Source organism: Salvelinus fontinalis, chromosome 33, assembly GCF_029448725.1.
Source record: "Salvelinus fontinalis isolate EN_2023a chromosome 33, ASM2944872v1, whole genome shotgun sequence".
In the NCBI taxonomy this organism is placed as follows: domain Eukaryota; kingdom Metazoa; phylum Chordata; class Actinopteri; order Salmoniformes; family Salmonidae; genus Salvelinus; species Salvelinus fontinalis.
The window spans coordinates 42,784,031-42,798,335 of NC_074697.1; the positions used below are offsets into that span (position 1 = coordinate 42,784,031).

At 44.4% G+C, this 14,305-nt stretch overlaps 1 protein-coding gene across 5 annotated transcripts in view; it reads left to right on the forward strand.

Annotated features, from left to right (window-relative positions):
• sidt2 (SID1 transmembrane family, member 2) overlaps positions 1–14,305 on the forward strand; it is a 32,684-nt gene that overhangs the window by 12,961 nt on the left and 5,418 nt on the right. The window contains exons 3-21 of one of the 5 annotated variants that reach the window (XM_055896302.1): positions 1,638–1,802; positions 2,159–2,204; positions 2,650–2,751; positions 5,422–5,505; positions 5,682–5,847; positions 6,077–6,170; positions 6,279–6,337; positions 6,582–6,593; positions 7,291–7,338; positions 7,818–7,892; positions 8,087–8,149; positions 8,586–8,704; positions 9,140–9,213; positions 9,439–9,505; positions 9,700–9,773; positions 9,868–9,991; positions 11,307–11,424; positions 11,690–11,826; positions 13,739–13,847. In XM_055896302.1, the coding sequence (XP_055752277.1) occupies positions 1,638–1,802; positions 2,159–2,204; positions 2,650–2,751; positions 5,422–5,505; positions 5,682–5,847; positions 6,077–6,170; positions 6,279–6,337; positions 6,582–6,593; positions 7,291–7,338; positions 7,818–7,892; positions 8,087–8,149; positions 8,586–8,704; positions 9,140–9,213; positions 9,439–9,505; positions 9,700–9,773; positions 9,868–9,991; positions 11,307–11,424; positions 11,690–11,826; positions 13,739–13,847 (1,736 nt within the window). Of the gene's footprint in view, positions 1–1,637; positions 1,803–2,158; positions 2,205–2,649; positions 2,752–5,421; positions 5,506–5,681; positions 5,848–6,076; positions 6,200–6,278; positions 6,338–6,581; positions 6,594–7,290; positions 7,339–7,817; positions 7,893–8,086; positions 8,150–8,585; positions 8,705–9,139; positions 9,214–9,438; positions 9,506–9,699; positions 9,774–9,867; positions 9,992–11,306; positions 11,425–11,689; positions 11,827–13,738; positions 13,848–14,305 lie in introns of those variants that run through there. The other 4 variants (XM_055896304.1, XM_055896303.1, XM_055896306.1 and 1 more) reach the window with 4 other exon arrangements.

Here is a 14,305-nt window from a genome sequence, read left to right on the forward strand (position 1 = left end):
GCAAGAAGGTTTGCTGTGTCTGTCAGCGTAGTGTCCAGAGCATGGAGGCGCTACCAGGAGACAGGCCAGTACATCAGGAGACGTGGAGGAGGCCGTAAGAGGGCAACAACCCAGCAGCAGGACCGCTACCTCCGCCTTTGTGCAAGGAGGAGCACTGCCAGAGCCCTGCAAAATGACCTCCAGCAGGCCACAAATGTGCATGTGTCTGCTCAAACGGTCAGAAACAGACTCCATGAGGGTGGTATGAGGGCCCCACGTCCACAGGTGGGGGTTTTGCTTACAGCCCAACATCGTGCAGGACGTTTGGCATTTGCCAGAGAACACCAAGATTGGCAAATTCGCCACTGGCGCCCTGTGCTCTTCACAGATGAAAGCAGTTTCACACTGAGCACGTGACAGACGTGACAGAGTCTGGAGACGCCGTGGAGAACGTTCTGCTGCCTGCAACATCCTCCAGCATGACCGGTTTGGCGGTGGGTCAGTCATGGTGTGGGGTGGCCTTTCTTTGGGGGGCCGCACAGCCCTCCATGTGCTCGCCAGAGGTAGCCTGACTGCCATTAGGTACTGAGATGAGATCCTCAGACCCCTTGTGAGACCATATGCTGGTGCGGTTGGCCCTGGGTTCCTCCTAATGCAAGACAATGCTAGACCTCATGTGGCTGGAGTGTGTCAGCAGTTCCTGCAAGAGGAAGGCATTGATGCTATGGACTGGCCCGCCCGTTCCCCAGACCTGAATCCAATTGAGCACATCTGGGACATCATGTCTCGCTCCATCCACCAACGCCACGTTGCACCACAGACTGTCCAGGAGTTGGCGGATGCTTTAGTCCAGGTCTGGGAGAAGATCCCTCAGGAGACCATCCACCACCTCATCAGGAGCATGCCCAGGCGTTGTAGGGAGGTCATACAGGCACGTGGAGGCCACACACACTACTCTGCCTCATTTTGACTCATTTTAAGGACATTACATCAAAGTTGGATCAGCCTGTAGTGTGGTTTTCCACTTTAATTTTGAGTGTGACTCCAAATCCAGACCTCCACGGGTTGATAAATTATCAATGGAAATCAAATTTATGTGTGATTTTGTTGTCAGGGCATTCAACTATGTAAAGAAAAAAATATTTAATAATATTTCATTCATTCACATCTAGGATTTGTTATTTTAGTGTTCCCTTTATTTTTTGGAGCTATATATATAATATATAATATATATATATATATATATATAGTAGAGAGAGAGAGAGAGAGAGAGAGAGAGAGAGAGAGAGAGAGAGGAGAGAGAGAGAGAGAGAGAGAGAGAGAGAGAGAGAGAGAGAGAGAGAGAGAGAGAGAGAGAGAGAGAGAGAGAGAGAGAGAGAGAGAGAGAGAGAGAGAGAGAGAGAGAGAGAGGAGAGAGAGAGAGGAGAGAGAGAGAGAGAGAGAGAGAGAGAGAGAGAGAGAGAGAGAGAGAGAGAAGGAGAGAGAGTGAGAGAGAGAGAGAGAGAGAGAGAGAGAGAGAGAGAGAGAGAGAGAGAGTGAGAGAGAGAGAGAGAGAGAGAGAGAGAGAGAGAGAGAGAGCGATGGAATGGAATGGGACTTCCTGGATGAATAGAAATGAGTGGAGAAGTGCTATATCTTTGCTCCCCTCCCTGCCACAGGTACCAGAGGAAGTACCCCTATGCCCATGTGGGCCGAACGCTGTGCCAGCCCCCCACCCGCTCCCTCACCGAGACCCAGTACTTCTTTGTGGACGTGTCCACCCTGTCCAGCTTGGGCACCCACTACCAGCTGAGGATCAGCCGTGTGGACAGCTTCACCCTGCAGTGAGTAATTTTCATCCGGGATCATTACCTTCCTGCTAGTTAGCCGAGCGAATACATGATACCTGATATCTGGTTGTAGAACTACATGCCTTACACAGCCTCCCACAACAGTACATAGTCAATACTCTGAGTCATCATAGTTTATATCACTATTATGCTACTGTGCAGAGCTGGTCTAATTTGCATTGAACACTGCCTTCTTGCCTACACATGATCGTGACTGCCTATTTCTACAGCAAGCCAAGACACAACAGCATCACTCATAGAGTAGAGATGGCGTACTGTACAGTATGTGTGACCTGACTGGCTAATGTTATTGTTGAGTGTTTCTTGTCCTCTTGTCTTCTTCATTACAGTACAGACAAGAAGTTCAGCTTCACTGCTTCACCATCCCAACCCCAGGTGAGAAACATAGCCACTCACACTCATACACACGGGGAGACATACGCGCACAGGATATTTCCCGTAAAACCCTTATACTGTGGCCATGAGAGGTGTGTGGGTGGAGACGGTTGTCTAAGTCTAAAGGCCAGGGCCAAGGTGATTGAGATTAAAGAAGGAATGTGTGTGTGTGATTTGTTGAGGTGTTGCGTAACAGATGTCGAGACGGAGACGGGAGGAAATATATACTGTTACATATTGTTACATCACACATGTTGTGCGTTTTGTATTCTATAGATTTGCCTTTCAAAACTGTAGATCTATCAACATAATAGAATAGTATTGTTAGGAAGTATGCATTACATTTAAAAAAATAAATAATAATAATCTGAATTATGACTTGTTCTATGTGTGATAATATGTGATCCTTTTTGTATAATTATAACTCCCAATTTTTCTCTCTTAGTACTTCAAATATGTGTTCCCTGACGGAGTGGACACGGTCATCGTCAAGGTCAACTCTGAGATGACCTTCCCGTGCTCTGTCATGTCCATCCAGGACATCCAGGTAAACTAACTTGACCAAACCTGTTCATTAGGCATCGGAGGTGGGACCAAGTCACTATTATACCAGTCACAAGCAAGTCTTAAGTCACAAGGTCTGAGTCACAAATCGAATCCAAAGTAGAACGGGTCAAGTCCAAGTCGTGCATTCTAAGAACGTGTCGAGTTATACATTTTCAAGTAAAAAAAAAACAATCTGTACATGCAACGACTTTTTCATATCTTTGTCTATTTATCGAGGCTCCAAGACAGCCCTTTTCGTTATGTTGTCTACAACATACCTTTATGTCATTGTAAAATAGGGACCTTGTGGCAGTCGTAGGGGCATGACATCAGCAGAAGCCAAGGCAGGTTGACGTGCTCGGAGTGTACATTTTTTAACAGGTCTTGGTGATCCAATGGTGAAAGCGCCATATCATACAACATATACAAGTAGATTGACCAAATATACACCTGAAATAGCTCAAAAGAAATAGCCCCTGGACAGGTTAAGCCTGATACAATCGGAATGGACACAGGTAGAGGGCAAGACTGTACAGCCTCCCCTTGAGAAACCAAATGGAATCTGTCTAACAGGAGCTCCAACAGGTAGGCCTGCATAAATAATATAAACTTGGACCCCAGGACCATACAATTACCCAATTGGCAATTACATCCAATAAACGGATTCTACAATGTAAAAGGCCATTTCCACATCCATTGGTACATTCCTCTTAATCAGACTTAATGATTATTAATGATATTTCAACACCATGCATACATGGAACAATCCTTTTACCTTATTCTACGTTCTCCAAAGCATGGAGCGCAGGCCACGTAGCCTATTTCTATATGCACTGAGGCGCACGCACCGCTATTACGCACAACCAGAATGACAGAGACTAATGGTGCTTTCAAGACAACTGGGAACTCAGGAAAAATACGAGGTCAAATCATGACATCAGTGATCTTCAGGTCTGGAAGTCGGAGCTCTAGAAAGAGGCCCGAGTTCCCGAGATGGAATCCTGAGTCGGGGCTCGTTTTTTTCTTCGATTTCCCAGTTATCTTGAACGCACTGAAGTCGGAAGTCTGAGTTTTCAGAGTTTCCAGTTCCGAGTTCCCAGTTGTTTTGAACGCGGCAATAGGAAGACACGGAACTCTGACATAACCAGGGAAATATGAAGAAAGGGAACCATACATTTAATTAAATAAACAGAACTTCTACCACATGAGTCTTCTGAATGTTCATGTGCACCATAAACATCACGCCACTCAGACGGTAAGAAATGGTTGGCTAAATGACAGTGTATTGTAGTCCTATCAAACATGAAACAGAAATGTCTACTTGTTGCAATAAACGGTACGGGGATGAAATGATGAAATGCTAGAAATTAGTGTAGTATTAGATGGAAAATAGATTTACAACAGGGCCTATGCACGTGTGAAAGCAACAGCAAACATGTCAACAAGAGGAAAAAAGCACTCTCCACCGGCGGGAGTTTGAAGAGTGCAAGTGAAGAGCCACGCCAATGGTGTATCTTCACCACAGTAATAATACATTTTAATTCCAAATGCAAGCTTGAGTAAATGATCAATTTCAAGCAATTGTTACATACCAAAAGACCAGTAGGCCTATGCTAGTCATTGTTAGCCCATTGCTGATGAGCTTGCAAAGTAAACAGTTAATATTCTTGATAACCAAACCATTTTTGGAGCTGCATATTTATTATGGCAATCCTCTTCCTACATTTTAAGGTTTGCGCTGCACCCGATCCTATAGCTTGTACAGCAAATCAGCAATCTGTTTGCTAGCTCACCCGACCTGTGTTGATTGACAGTTTGCTGGTCCAATTAGAGTGCTGAGTGTGTGTTTCACTAGCCAATCTGTTGCAGTTTTTTTTGCAAGGGCGGTGCTGCGGGTAATGCCTTTGGCTGCGTGTGGAATAATCCACGTAGACTCTGTGCCACAAAATGAGTGACAGACAAAACATTACAAAATCTGGCCATATAAATTCAAATAATCAGTCTCAAGTCAAAGTTGAGTCCTGAGTCTTGAGGCTCCAAGTCAAGTCTCAAGTTGTTTTATTTTATATCGAGTCATCATGTGACTCGAGTCCACAACTCGGAAGTAACTGAACTGAAACAGGGAGGGACTGTTGAGAAACGCTAAAATAAACACTTATTTTAGTTTTCTGTGCAAAACGTTTTGCTATGGTGTACCCTAATAAATACGGACATGACTGTGGTCCCTCAGCCTATTGTCTCCAAAGGCTAGCCTCCGATACACCACACAAGGGCAGTGTTGAGTTCATTCTGAGCAACCCAGCAACCCCTAGACAGCTGTGAATGAACTTGGGAAATGCACTGGTTTTACCCGAAAGCAGTTTAAAGCTGTGAAAGAGAGGCGTTACTAAAACGCAATGTAAAGCTCTGTCAGGTGTGTTATCAGCTCACACTGGGGGGGGGGTTGCTGAAATGTAGGCCAATATAGAAATCTGCATTCCACACACTTGATGGGGAGTGAAGAGACGCATGTTGCCGTGGCAACCACATTAGCCCTGGCCGCACCTGTTCTTCGCTCAGGCAGACACACACACACACACACACACACACACACACACACACACACACACACACACACACACACACTTGCTCCTCTCTGATTGCTAAATTCTGTGTTCTACCTTATCATCAGTGCCCAGTGTATGACTTGGATAACAACGTGGCCTTCATTGGAATGTATCAAACCATGACCAAGACAGCTGCCATCACTGTCCAGGTAAAATACACACACACACTGGAGATATCAGGTAATTGATCAATAAATACATTTTTACAGCTCACTTGCCACAATGGACAACCATTTCATCAACTCTGTCTGTCTGTTTCTCTCTCTCTCTCTCTCGCTCTCTCTCTTGTTCCCCCTCTCCCCTTTTCTTATCTCGTGGCTCCCAGAGGAAGGACTTCCCTAGTAACAGTTTCTATGTGGTGGTGGTGGTGAAGACGGAGGACGAGGCATGTGGGGGTCCCCTGCGCTTCTACCCCCTCCGTCCAGATGAGCTCATCGATGCCGGCAACCGCAGTAAAACGCTGGACGTGGTCGTCTCGCCCGCTATCAGCTGTGAGTCACTCAGCCAGGCAGACCAAAGGACTTCAGCTCCATCAAACAGTACATCAATGTAGCAGAGAGAAATGTTACTGTCTGACTCTCTCTCTTTCTATTCATCTCTGTTTCTCTCTAACATCTTCTCTCTATCTTCCTCTCTCCTTCCACGCTCTATCCCTGTCTCTCTCTCTATCCCCCTCTCTCTCTCTCTCTCTCTCTCTCTATCCCCCTCTCTCCGTCTCAGCGGATGTGTACGTGATGGGCATGCTATTCTGCCTGGGCATCTTCCTCTCCTTCTACCTGCTCACCTTCCTGGTGGCCTGTGTGGAGAACAAGAGGTCTGTCGATCGCCCCACTGTCGTATACAGTAAGTACATCATTTCATACACGGTCATATAGAGGCTTTGGAACTCAAGTGTCTCTCTCTGGGTCTTTTCTCTGGTCAGGATGCACAGGAGGAGGGAGGGGCTTCTGAACCCAGCGGACATGTCGCCCGCGGAGACAGGTATCCCAGCAACCCACTACAATGGCACACTCCGTTCTATTTCTTTTTCAGAGGGGTGTACAGGGAAGAGGGGAGAGAACCAACTCTGTAACTCTGTATTTAAGATTGAAAAATGAGTTGTAGAAGGAATGCGTACCATTTAATAGTTGCCCCATCAGACGAAGGATTAATGGTCTATTTCTCTTTAAGTTGTATTTTTGAATTTGTCTGTTTTTCTTTCTCCCCATGCTAAACTTTGGCTCAGCCTCTCTACTGGGTAAGAATGTTGGAGTAGTGATATATTGCCTGTGACTGAGCTTCTCCCACAGTTTCACACTTCTTATTACCCTTCGTGCATGCTGTATAAATTATTACACCCACCTCACAGTCATTATCACCAGTATGATGTCATCCAGTGGAGGGATGACGGCTTATCATCTGGGTGGATGAGGAATCATCATCCTCATGCATGGCTAATTGGATTACCTGTCGGGGTCCATTCTGGAAGTGATTTCAATTTAAAATATGGAAAAACATTTGAAATAAATATATACTCCTCAGTTTATTGAGAAGTCATTGAAAATAGAAGCCCCTTTTTTCAATTATTGAATTGGAATTTCAGTTTACTTCCTGAGTTGCCTGACACAGCACTGTCCAGTGCAGTCACGAACACTTGTCCATGGTCATGCTTTGGATGAAATGATGGTTACGGTGGTTTGGTTCCAATGGGAGTCTGACTGAAAAGGACTTCTGTTTTCAATAGTCACTCTTCATCTCCCATTGGACTCACACCCTAGGGCACCCTTGCATTAACCCTTGCCTCACTTTTCAACCTCTGTACCCACAGGGCATGGTGTGTCCTCTCCTAACTAACCATTCATCTAGATGCTGTGGTAGAGTGTAGACTACTAACTTCTATGGTGGCATGTGTTTGGTGTGTGTTTATGTGACATTATCTCTACCTGTTACCACAGGAAAGCCAGGTGTGACTCCAGTCTCCCCCTATGAATACGGATCCTTTGGTGAGTGTGTGTGTGTGTGTGTGTGTGTGTGTGTGTGTGTGTGTGTGTGTGTGTGTGTGTGTGTGTGTGTGTGTGTGTGTGTGTGTGTGTGTGCTCATTTACTTTACAAGTGTGACGATATTTGAAACGTTTTGAGTGAAAATATTGTCAATCAATGTAGCTAACTGAGGATGACCGGGCTTTCACTGTTCTAGGTCTGTTGTGTGTCTCTTTGCTTTGTTTCACATGAGTCTCCTCGTTAATGTGCACTCCTTCACTACTTCCCACGAATCTAAAAGCATTGGATTGGGGGAGTCACAGACTAGCTGCACTTTTCTCCATATTTCTTTTACCAGTCATTTCCTTTCAAATCAGTGAAGGGAAGTGAACAAGCACACACTTTGGGAGGAAGGAAAGATAATTGGGACACAGCCAAAGTGAATACTTACACCACTTCAAGCACTCTTTAATGTTGTTTATCTCTGCTATTGTTTCTACAGTGGACAACGCCAGCACGTTGAGCTCAGAGGCCATCACAGACAGCATAGCATCAGATGCCAACTACAGATACATGGGTATGGAGCAGGATGACTAAATACAGATGTATACACACACACACTCCGATGTGCAAATACACACAATGGGTCAACATGGCACAAAATCCGTCTTCAATTTATGTTGCACAGCATTTCACCACCAAACTGGCCCTTGATTGGAGGGCTGCGGAGTGCTCTTGTTTCTTATTGGTTTATCTGTGTTTGTTTATCAGGACAGGAGACTTTGAAACGCAGACCATTCCTAACTGCCATCCACCACGTAGCCATCCGCATTGGTGACCCTCACTGCCTTAGCCAGCCAGCCAATTGCATCCCTTCACTGTATAAATCAGCCACATGTCAATCACTTCAGAATATGTTCAAGATCTATATACCTTTTGATGTAATTTAATGCTCTGATGACCACAGATGGAGACCTCAACCAAAACGATCACATATGGTCAACGATCATGTTTGACTGTATGCAGAGATAATGATGGAATGTTGAGGATGACTTTAAATTATACATTTTGTAATTATCACGAATGCGTCATTGGCCAGAATCACCAATCTATTGAATACGTCCCAAATCATAAAAAAATTATCTTAAGCTGTAAAACCAATAAACTATCAAATTGAGAAATATAACCCTGAGTCACTGACAAACTTACTGTTTCCTCTCTCTCTTGATCTCTCTCACTTTCTCTCCATCTCTCTCTCTCTGTCTCTCAGAGCGTTCATTGGAGAGCGTAGCGGGTCGTAGTCGACAGGAGTCTCTGAGCTCTATAGAGGAGGATGACTATGACACGTTGGCCGACATCGACTCGGACAAGAACATCGTCCGCACCAAGGTCTGACCCATCCCTCCTCCATTCCCCCCTCTACCTCTCCTTCATCCCCCCCTCCATTCCCCCCTCTACCTCTCCTTCATCCCTCCTCCATTCCCCCCTCTACCTCTCCTTCATCCCTCCTCCATTCCCCCTCTACCTCTCCTTCATCCCTCCTCCATTCCCCCTCTACCTCTCCTCCATCCCTCATCCCTCCCTCCTCTACCTCTCCTCCCTCCCTCCTCTACCTCTCCTCCCTCCTCCCTCTCTCCCTCCTCTACCTCTCCTCCACCCCCTCCTACCTCTCCTCTATTCTACCCCTCCTCCACGCCCTCCTCCCTCCCTCCCTCCTCTACCTCTCCTCCCCTGTGCATCACTCAATATTATACTCATCTTCTGTTGTTTTTGTTTACTTTTTCCCTCCCAATGAAACTCTTGTGGTCGCTTGTCCTTTTGCAGAAGTACTTGTGTGTGTCGGACCTCGCTCGCAAAGACAAGAGGGTTCTGAGTAAAAAGTACCAGATCTACTTCTGGTGAGTGGGACGGAGAGTTTGGTCAAAATCTGTACATCAATGCTGGGGTTTATGACCCTATGGCATCCTCCAGTCTATCAGTACTCTAGTCAAATGCATGATAACAATTAGCTAGTGATCAGTTGCCTCTTTGGATAGGAGAGTAGCTTTGTTTTGTATCAGTGGGATTAGCAATTGTACAACTGTCAGTGTCATGGCAGTTAATGTCAGTGTTGCTCTCCTCAGGAATATTGTCACCATAGGTGTGTTCTACGCCCTCCCTGTCATCCAGCTGGTCATCACTTATCAAACGGTACTGTGTGCTACTCTCACTCACACTCCAACTGCAGATTTACTACATTATTACAGAGTTATAGCTACATTATTACAGAGTTATGACATGTGCATTTGTCAAGGAATTGCCTTCGAGTGAGTAGATATGACTGTAGAATCCACACGTGGTGGGTGGCTAGTGTGTTGATGTTGACATGTTCCTGTCTCCTCCAGGTTGTCAACGTGACAGGAAATCAGGACATCTGCTACTACAACTTCCTGTGTGCACACCCCCTGGGGAATCTGAGGTGTGTGTGTCATAAGGGAAAACGCATATGGCTGTGCATGTAATGAATGACTTGTATCATTCATGACATCCATTCTCTACCCTCTGGTGTGCAGTGCCTTCAACAACATACTGAGTAACCTTGGTTACGTGATGCTGGGCCTCCTCTTCTTGCTCATCGTGCTGCAGAGAGACATCATCCACAGCAGAGCGCTGGACCGCAACGACCTCAACGCACTGGTGAGAGATCAAACTGAGACGGTGCTTTTGTATATTTTGGGGGGTATTTTGTATTTGTAATTGTTTTATTGACAGGTGTAGATTAGAGTATGTGACGGGTAGAAATCTGACGGGGATACAGTACAGAGTGTGAGAGTGGTGGACCTGGGGGATCGAACCGCTGCCTTTAGGGACAGTATGTGTTCCAAGGGTGGCAACACAAGCCTCTAAACCAACCCCTGGTACAGGTAGGGTATTATAGCAGTGTGATAAACAATTAGAACATGAAATGAACACTCATGATGTTGACATGAGGGTTTTGTCCAGATGAGATTTCCTACACACTATGGAACGTTCCATATCAGTAACCAGGTTTCCATCCCAACTTTTTATGTGCGTAAAGTACAGGTCGTATAGAATATTTGACGACATGCCTGATGGAAACAGCAAATTTGTCAGTAAACTTTCCAAATGGCGACTAAACTAAATACGCTAGACAAGGTGGGTTTTGTGTAGGTAAAATGAATTATGTGAGAAATTGCGGGGAAACGCCTTTCTGCGCAAATATTGATTAAATAACCATCATATCGAGTCATGCAGTGATATGTTGTGTGGTCCTCCCACTATGATTAGGGAAAGCATGGGGTTTATTAGGCTACAGATTAAAGAAGTTATGAATTTCACCGGGTGGTGATTTAGCTTGAGGTTCCTTTACAATATATGTCTTATTCTGGTGAAATGACGATCGATGCTTGGCTGCCGTTTGACAAGTAAAAATTCTCGCTCTTTTGTCCATAAAATCTCATGTAGGCTATACCCGCACTGTTGGCTAGAGTGCTCGTGCCAAGACCATAATGGGCATAATTCCCTATATAACGTATTTTATTTAGTGACAAAACCATCAGTAGAGTTGAAAATGTGATGGAAACCCATTTAACTTGTATTTTTTTATTCTGTACATTGGAATTTAAACGCATACTCCCAGGGTGATTTAATCAGGAGCACAATAAAGACAACGTTTCCATCTGAGTTGGATCTTTGTCAGGTCATACACCGCTGTGAAACACAGCTACTTAAATAACCTCTAGAGAAATGAACATTGGCTGGTCATATGTTTCTCTTTTCTCTACAACATCACACAGCCTTTCTATCCACAAGTCCATTTGATGGAAACAGATCTCTGGTGGCAAAATGTACATATTGTTTGTTTGTTTGTTTTATGCACATTTTTGTATGTTTGCATGAAAATCTGTCACCAATTGGATGGAAACCAAGCTAGTGACAATGATATACTGTAATTCTGAGCCTCTGTCTCTCCCTCCCTCCCTGTATGCAGGAGTGTGGCATCCCTAAGCACTTTGGGCTGTTCTACGCCATGGGCACAGCTCTGATGATGGAGGGGCTGCTGAGTGCCTGCTACCACGTCTGCCCCAACTACACCAACTTCCAGTTCGGTGAGACTAAGAGACTAATGTCACGGTTGGATTATTGGGAGATCCGGAAGATACTGCAACACAAATCCTTAATAGATGGCTTTCTCAATCAGCTCAGTCCCAGATCGGTTCATTCTGTCTTGCCCAACTAGATTGCTGTGACTCCAAGACAACACAAACAGATCTGGGACTCAGGCTACTTCACAATAACTGTACTGTAAGGTATTCTGTACTGTAAGAAACGTCATTAATGTCTCCCTTTCCTCCTCTGTCTCCTGTCTGTCAGACACCTCCTTCATGTATATGATCGCTGGGCTGTGTGTGTTAAAGCTGTACCAGAAGAGACACCCAGATATCAATGCCAGCGCTTACACTGCCTACGCCTGTCTGGCTGCTGTCATCTTCTTCTCTGTGCTAGGAGTGGTGAGTGACTAGGAGCGCAGACAGGCAGACTGACAGACAAAACACTACAAACACCCAACTATACATTCATGTACATACTACCTCAAATAGCCCGACTAACCGGTGCCCCCGCACATTGACTACCCGGGCTATCTGCATTGTGTCCCGCCTTCCACCACCCGCCAACCCCTCTTTTACGCTACTGCTACTTTCTGTTCATCATATATGCATAGACACTTTAGCCATACCTACATGTACATACTGCCTCAATCAGCCCGACTAACTGATGCCTGTATATAGCCTCGCTACTGTATATAGCCTCGCTACTGTATATATGTATATAGCCTCGCTACTGTATATATGTATATAGCCTCGCTACTATATATGTATATAGCCTCGCTACTGTATATAGCCTCGCTACTGTATATATGTATATCGCCTCGTTACTCTATATAGCCTTGCTACTGTATATAGCCTCGCTACTGTATATATGTATTTAGCCTCGCTACTGTATATAGCCTCGCTACTGTATATATGTATATAGCCTCGCTACTGTATATATGTATATAGCCTCGCTACTGTATATAGCCTCGCTACTGTATATATGTATATAGCCTCGCTACTGTATATATGTATATAGCCTCGCTACTGTATATATGTATATAGCCTCGCTACTGTATATATGTATATAGCCTCGCTACTGTATATAGCCTCGCTACTGTATATATGTATATAGCCTCGCTACTGTATATAGCCTCGCTACTGTATATATGTATATAGCCTCGCTACTGTATATATGTATATAGCCTCGCTACTGTATATAGCCTCGCTACTGTATATATGTATATAGCCTCGCTACTGTATATAGCCTCGCTACTGTATATAGCCTTGCTACTGTATATATGTATATAGCCTCGCTACTGTATATATGTATATAGCCTCGCTACTGTATATATGTATATAGCCTCGCTACTGTATATATGTATATAGCCTCGCTACTGTATATATGTATATAGCCTCGCTACTGTATATATGTATATAGCCTCGCTACTGTATATATGTATATAGCCTCGCTACTGTATATATGTATATAGCCTCGCTACTGTATATATGTATATAGCCTCGCTACTGTATATATGTATATAGCCTCGCTACTGTATATATGTATATAGCCTCGCTACTGTATATATGTATATAGCCTCGCTACTGTATATATGTATATAGCCTCGCTACTGTATATATGTATATAGCCTCGCTACTGTATATATGTATATAGCCTCGCTACTGTATATATGTATATAGCCTCGCTACTGTATATAGCCTCGCTACTGTATATATGTATATAGCCTCGCTACTGTATATATGTATATAGCCTCGCTACTGTATATATGTATATAGCCTCGCTACTGTATATATGTATATAGCCTCGCTACTGTATATAGCCTCGCTACTGTATATATGTATATAGCCTCGCTACTGTATATAGCCTCGCTACTGTATATATGTATATAGCCTCGCTACTGTATATATGTATATAGCCTCGCTACTGTATATAGCCTCGCTACTGTATATATGTATATAGCCTCGCTACTGTATATAGCCTCGCTACTGTATATAGCCTTGCTATTGTATATATGTATATAGCCTCGCTACTGTTCTTTTTCACTGTTATTATTTCTTTACTTATCTATTGTTCACCTAATACCTTTTTTTTTTTTACTTAAAAATTGCACTGTTGCTTAGGGCCTGTAAGTAAGCATTTCACTGTAAGGTCTACTACACCTGTTGTATTCGGCGCACGTGACAAATAAACTTTGATTTGATTTGAACTGTAGACTCTGACATACACAACCTATAGAATCATCATTCAGCAAGTGTCAAGTTCCTGATGCATCCTGATGATGGTGTGTCTACCTGTGTGTGTTGTGTTCAGGTCTTCGGGAAGGGCAACATGGTGTTCTGGATCGTCTTCTCTGTGCTCCACATCCTGGCCACCATGCTGCTCAGCACCCAGCTCTACTACATGGGTCGCTGGAGACTGAGTAAGGAATCAATCAATCACATGTATTTATTTGTTATTTTTAAAAGCCCTTTTTTTACATTAGCAATTGTCACAAAGTGCTTTACTTACTTTACCCAGCCCAAAACCACATAGAGCAAGCAATGCAGAGGCAGAAGCACAGTGGCTAGGAAAAATGACCACGAAGACAGGAACCTAGGAGTAGGGGCTAGGAAAAATGACTGACCCCAAAGACAAACAGGAACCTAGGAGTAGGGGCTAAGAAAAATGACCCCGAAGACAGACAGGAACCTAGGAGTAGGGGCTAGGAAAAATGACCCCGAAGACAGACAGGAACCTAGGAGTAGGGGCTAGGAAAAATTACCCCGAAGACCGACAGGAACCTAGGAGTAGGGGCTAGGACAAATGACCCCGAAGACAGACAGGAACCTAGGAGTAGGGGCTAGGAAAGTTACAGGGCTAAGGACAGGTGTCAGTCTC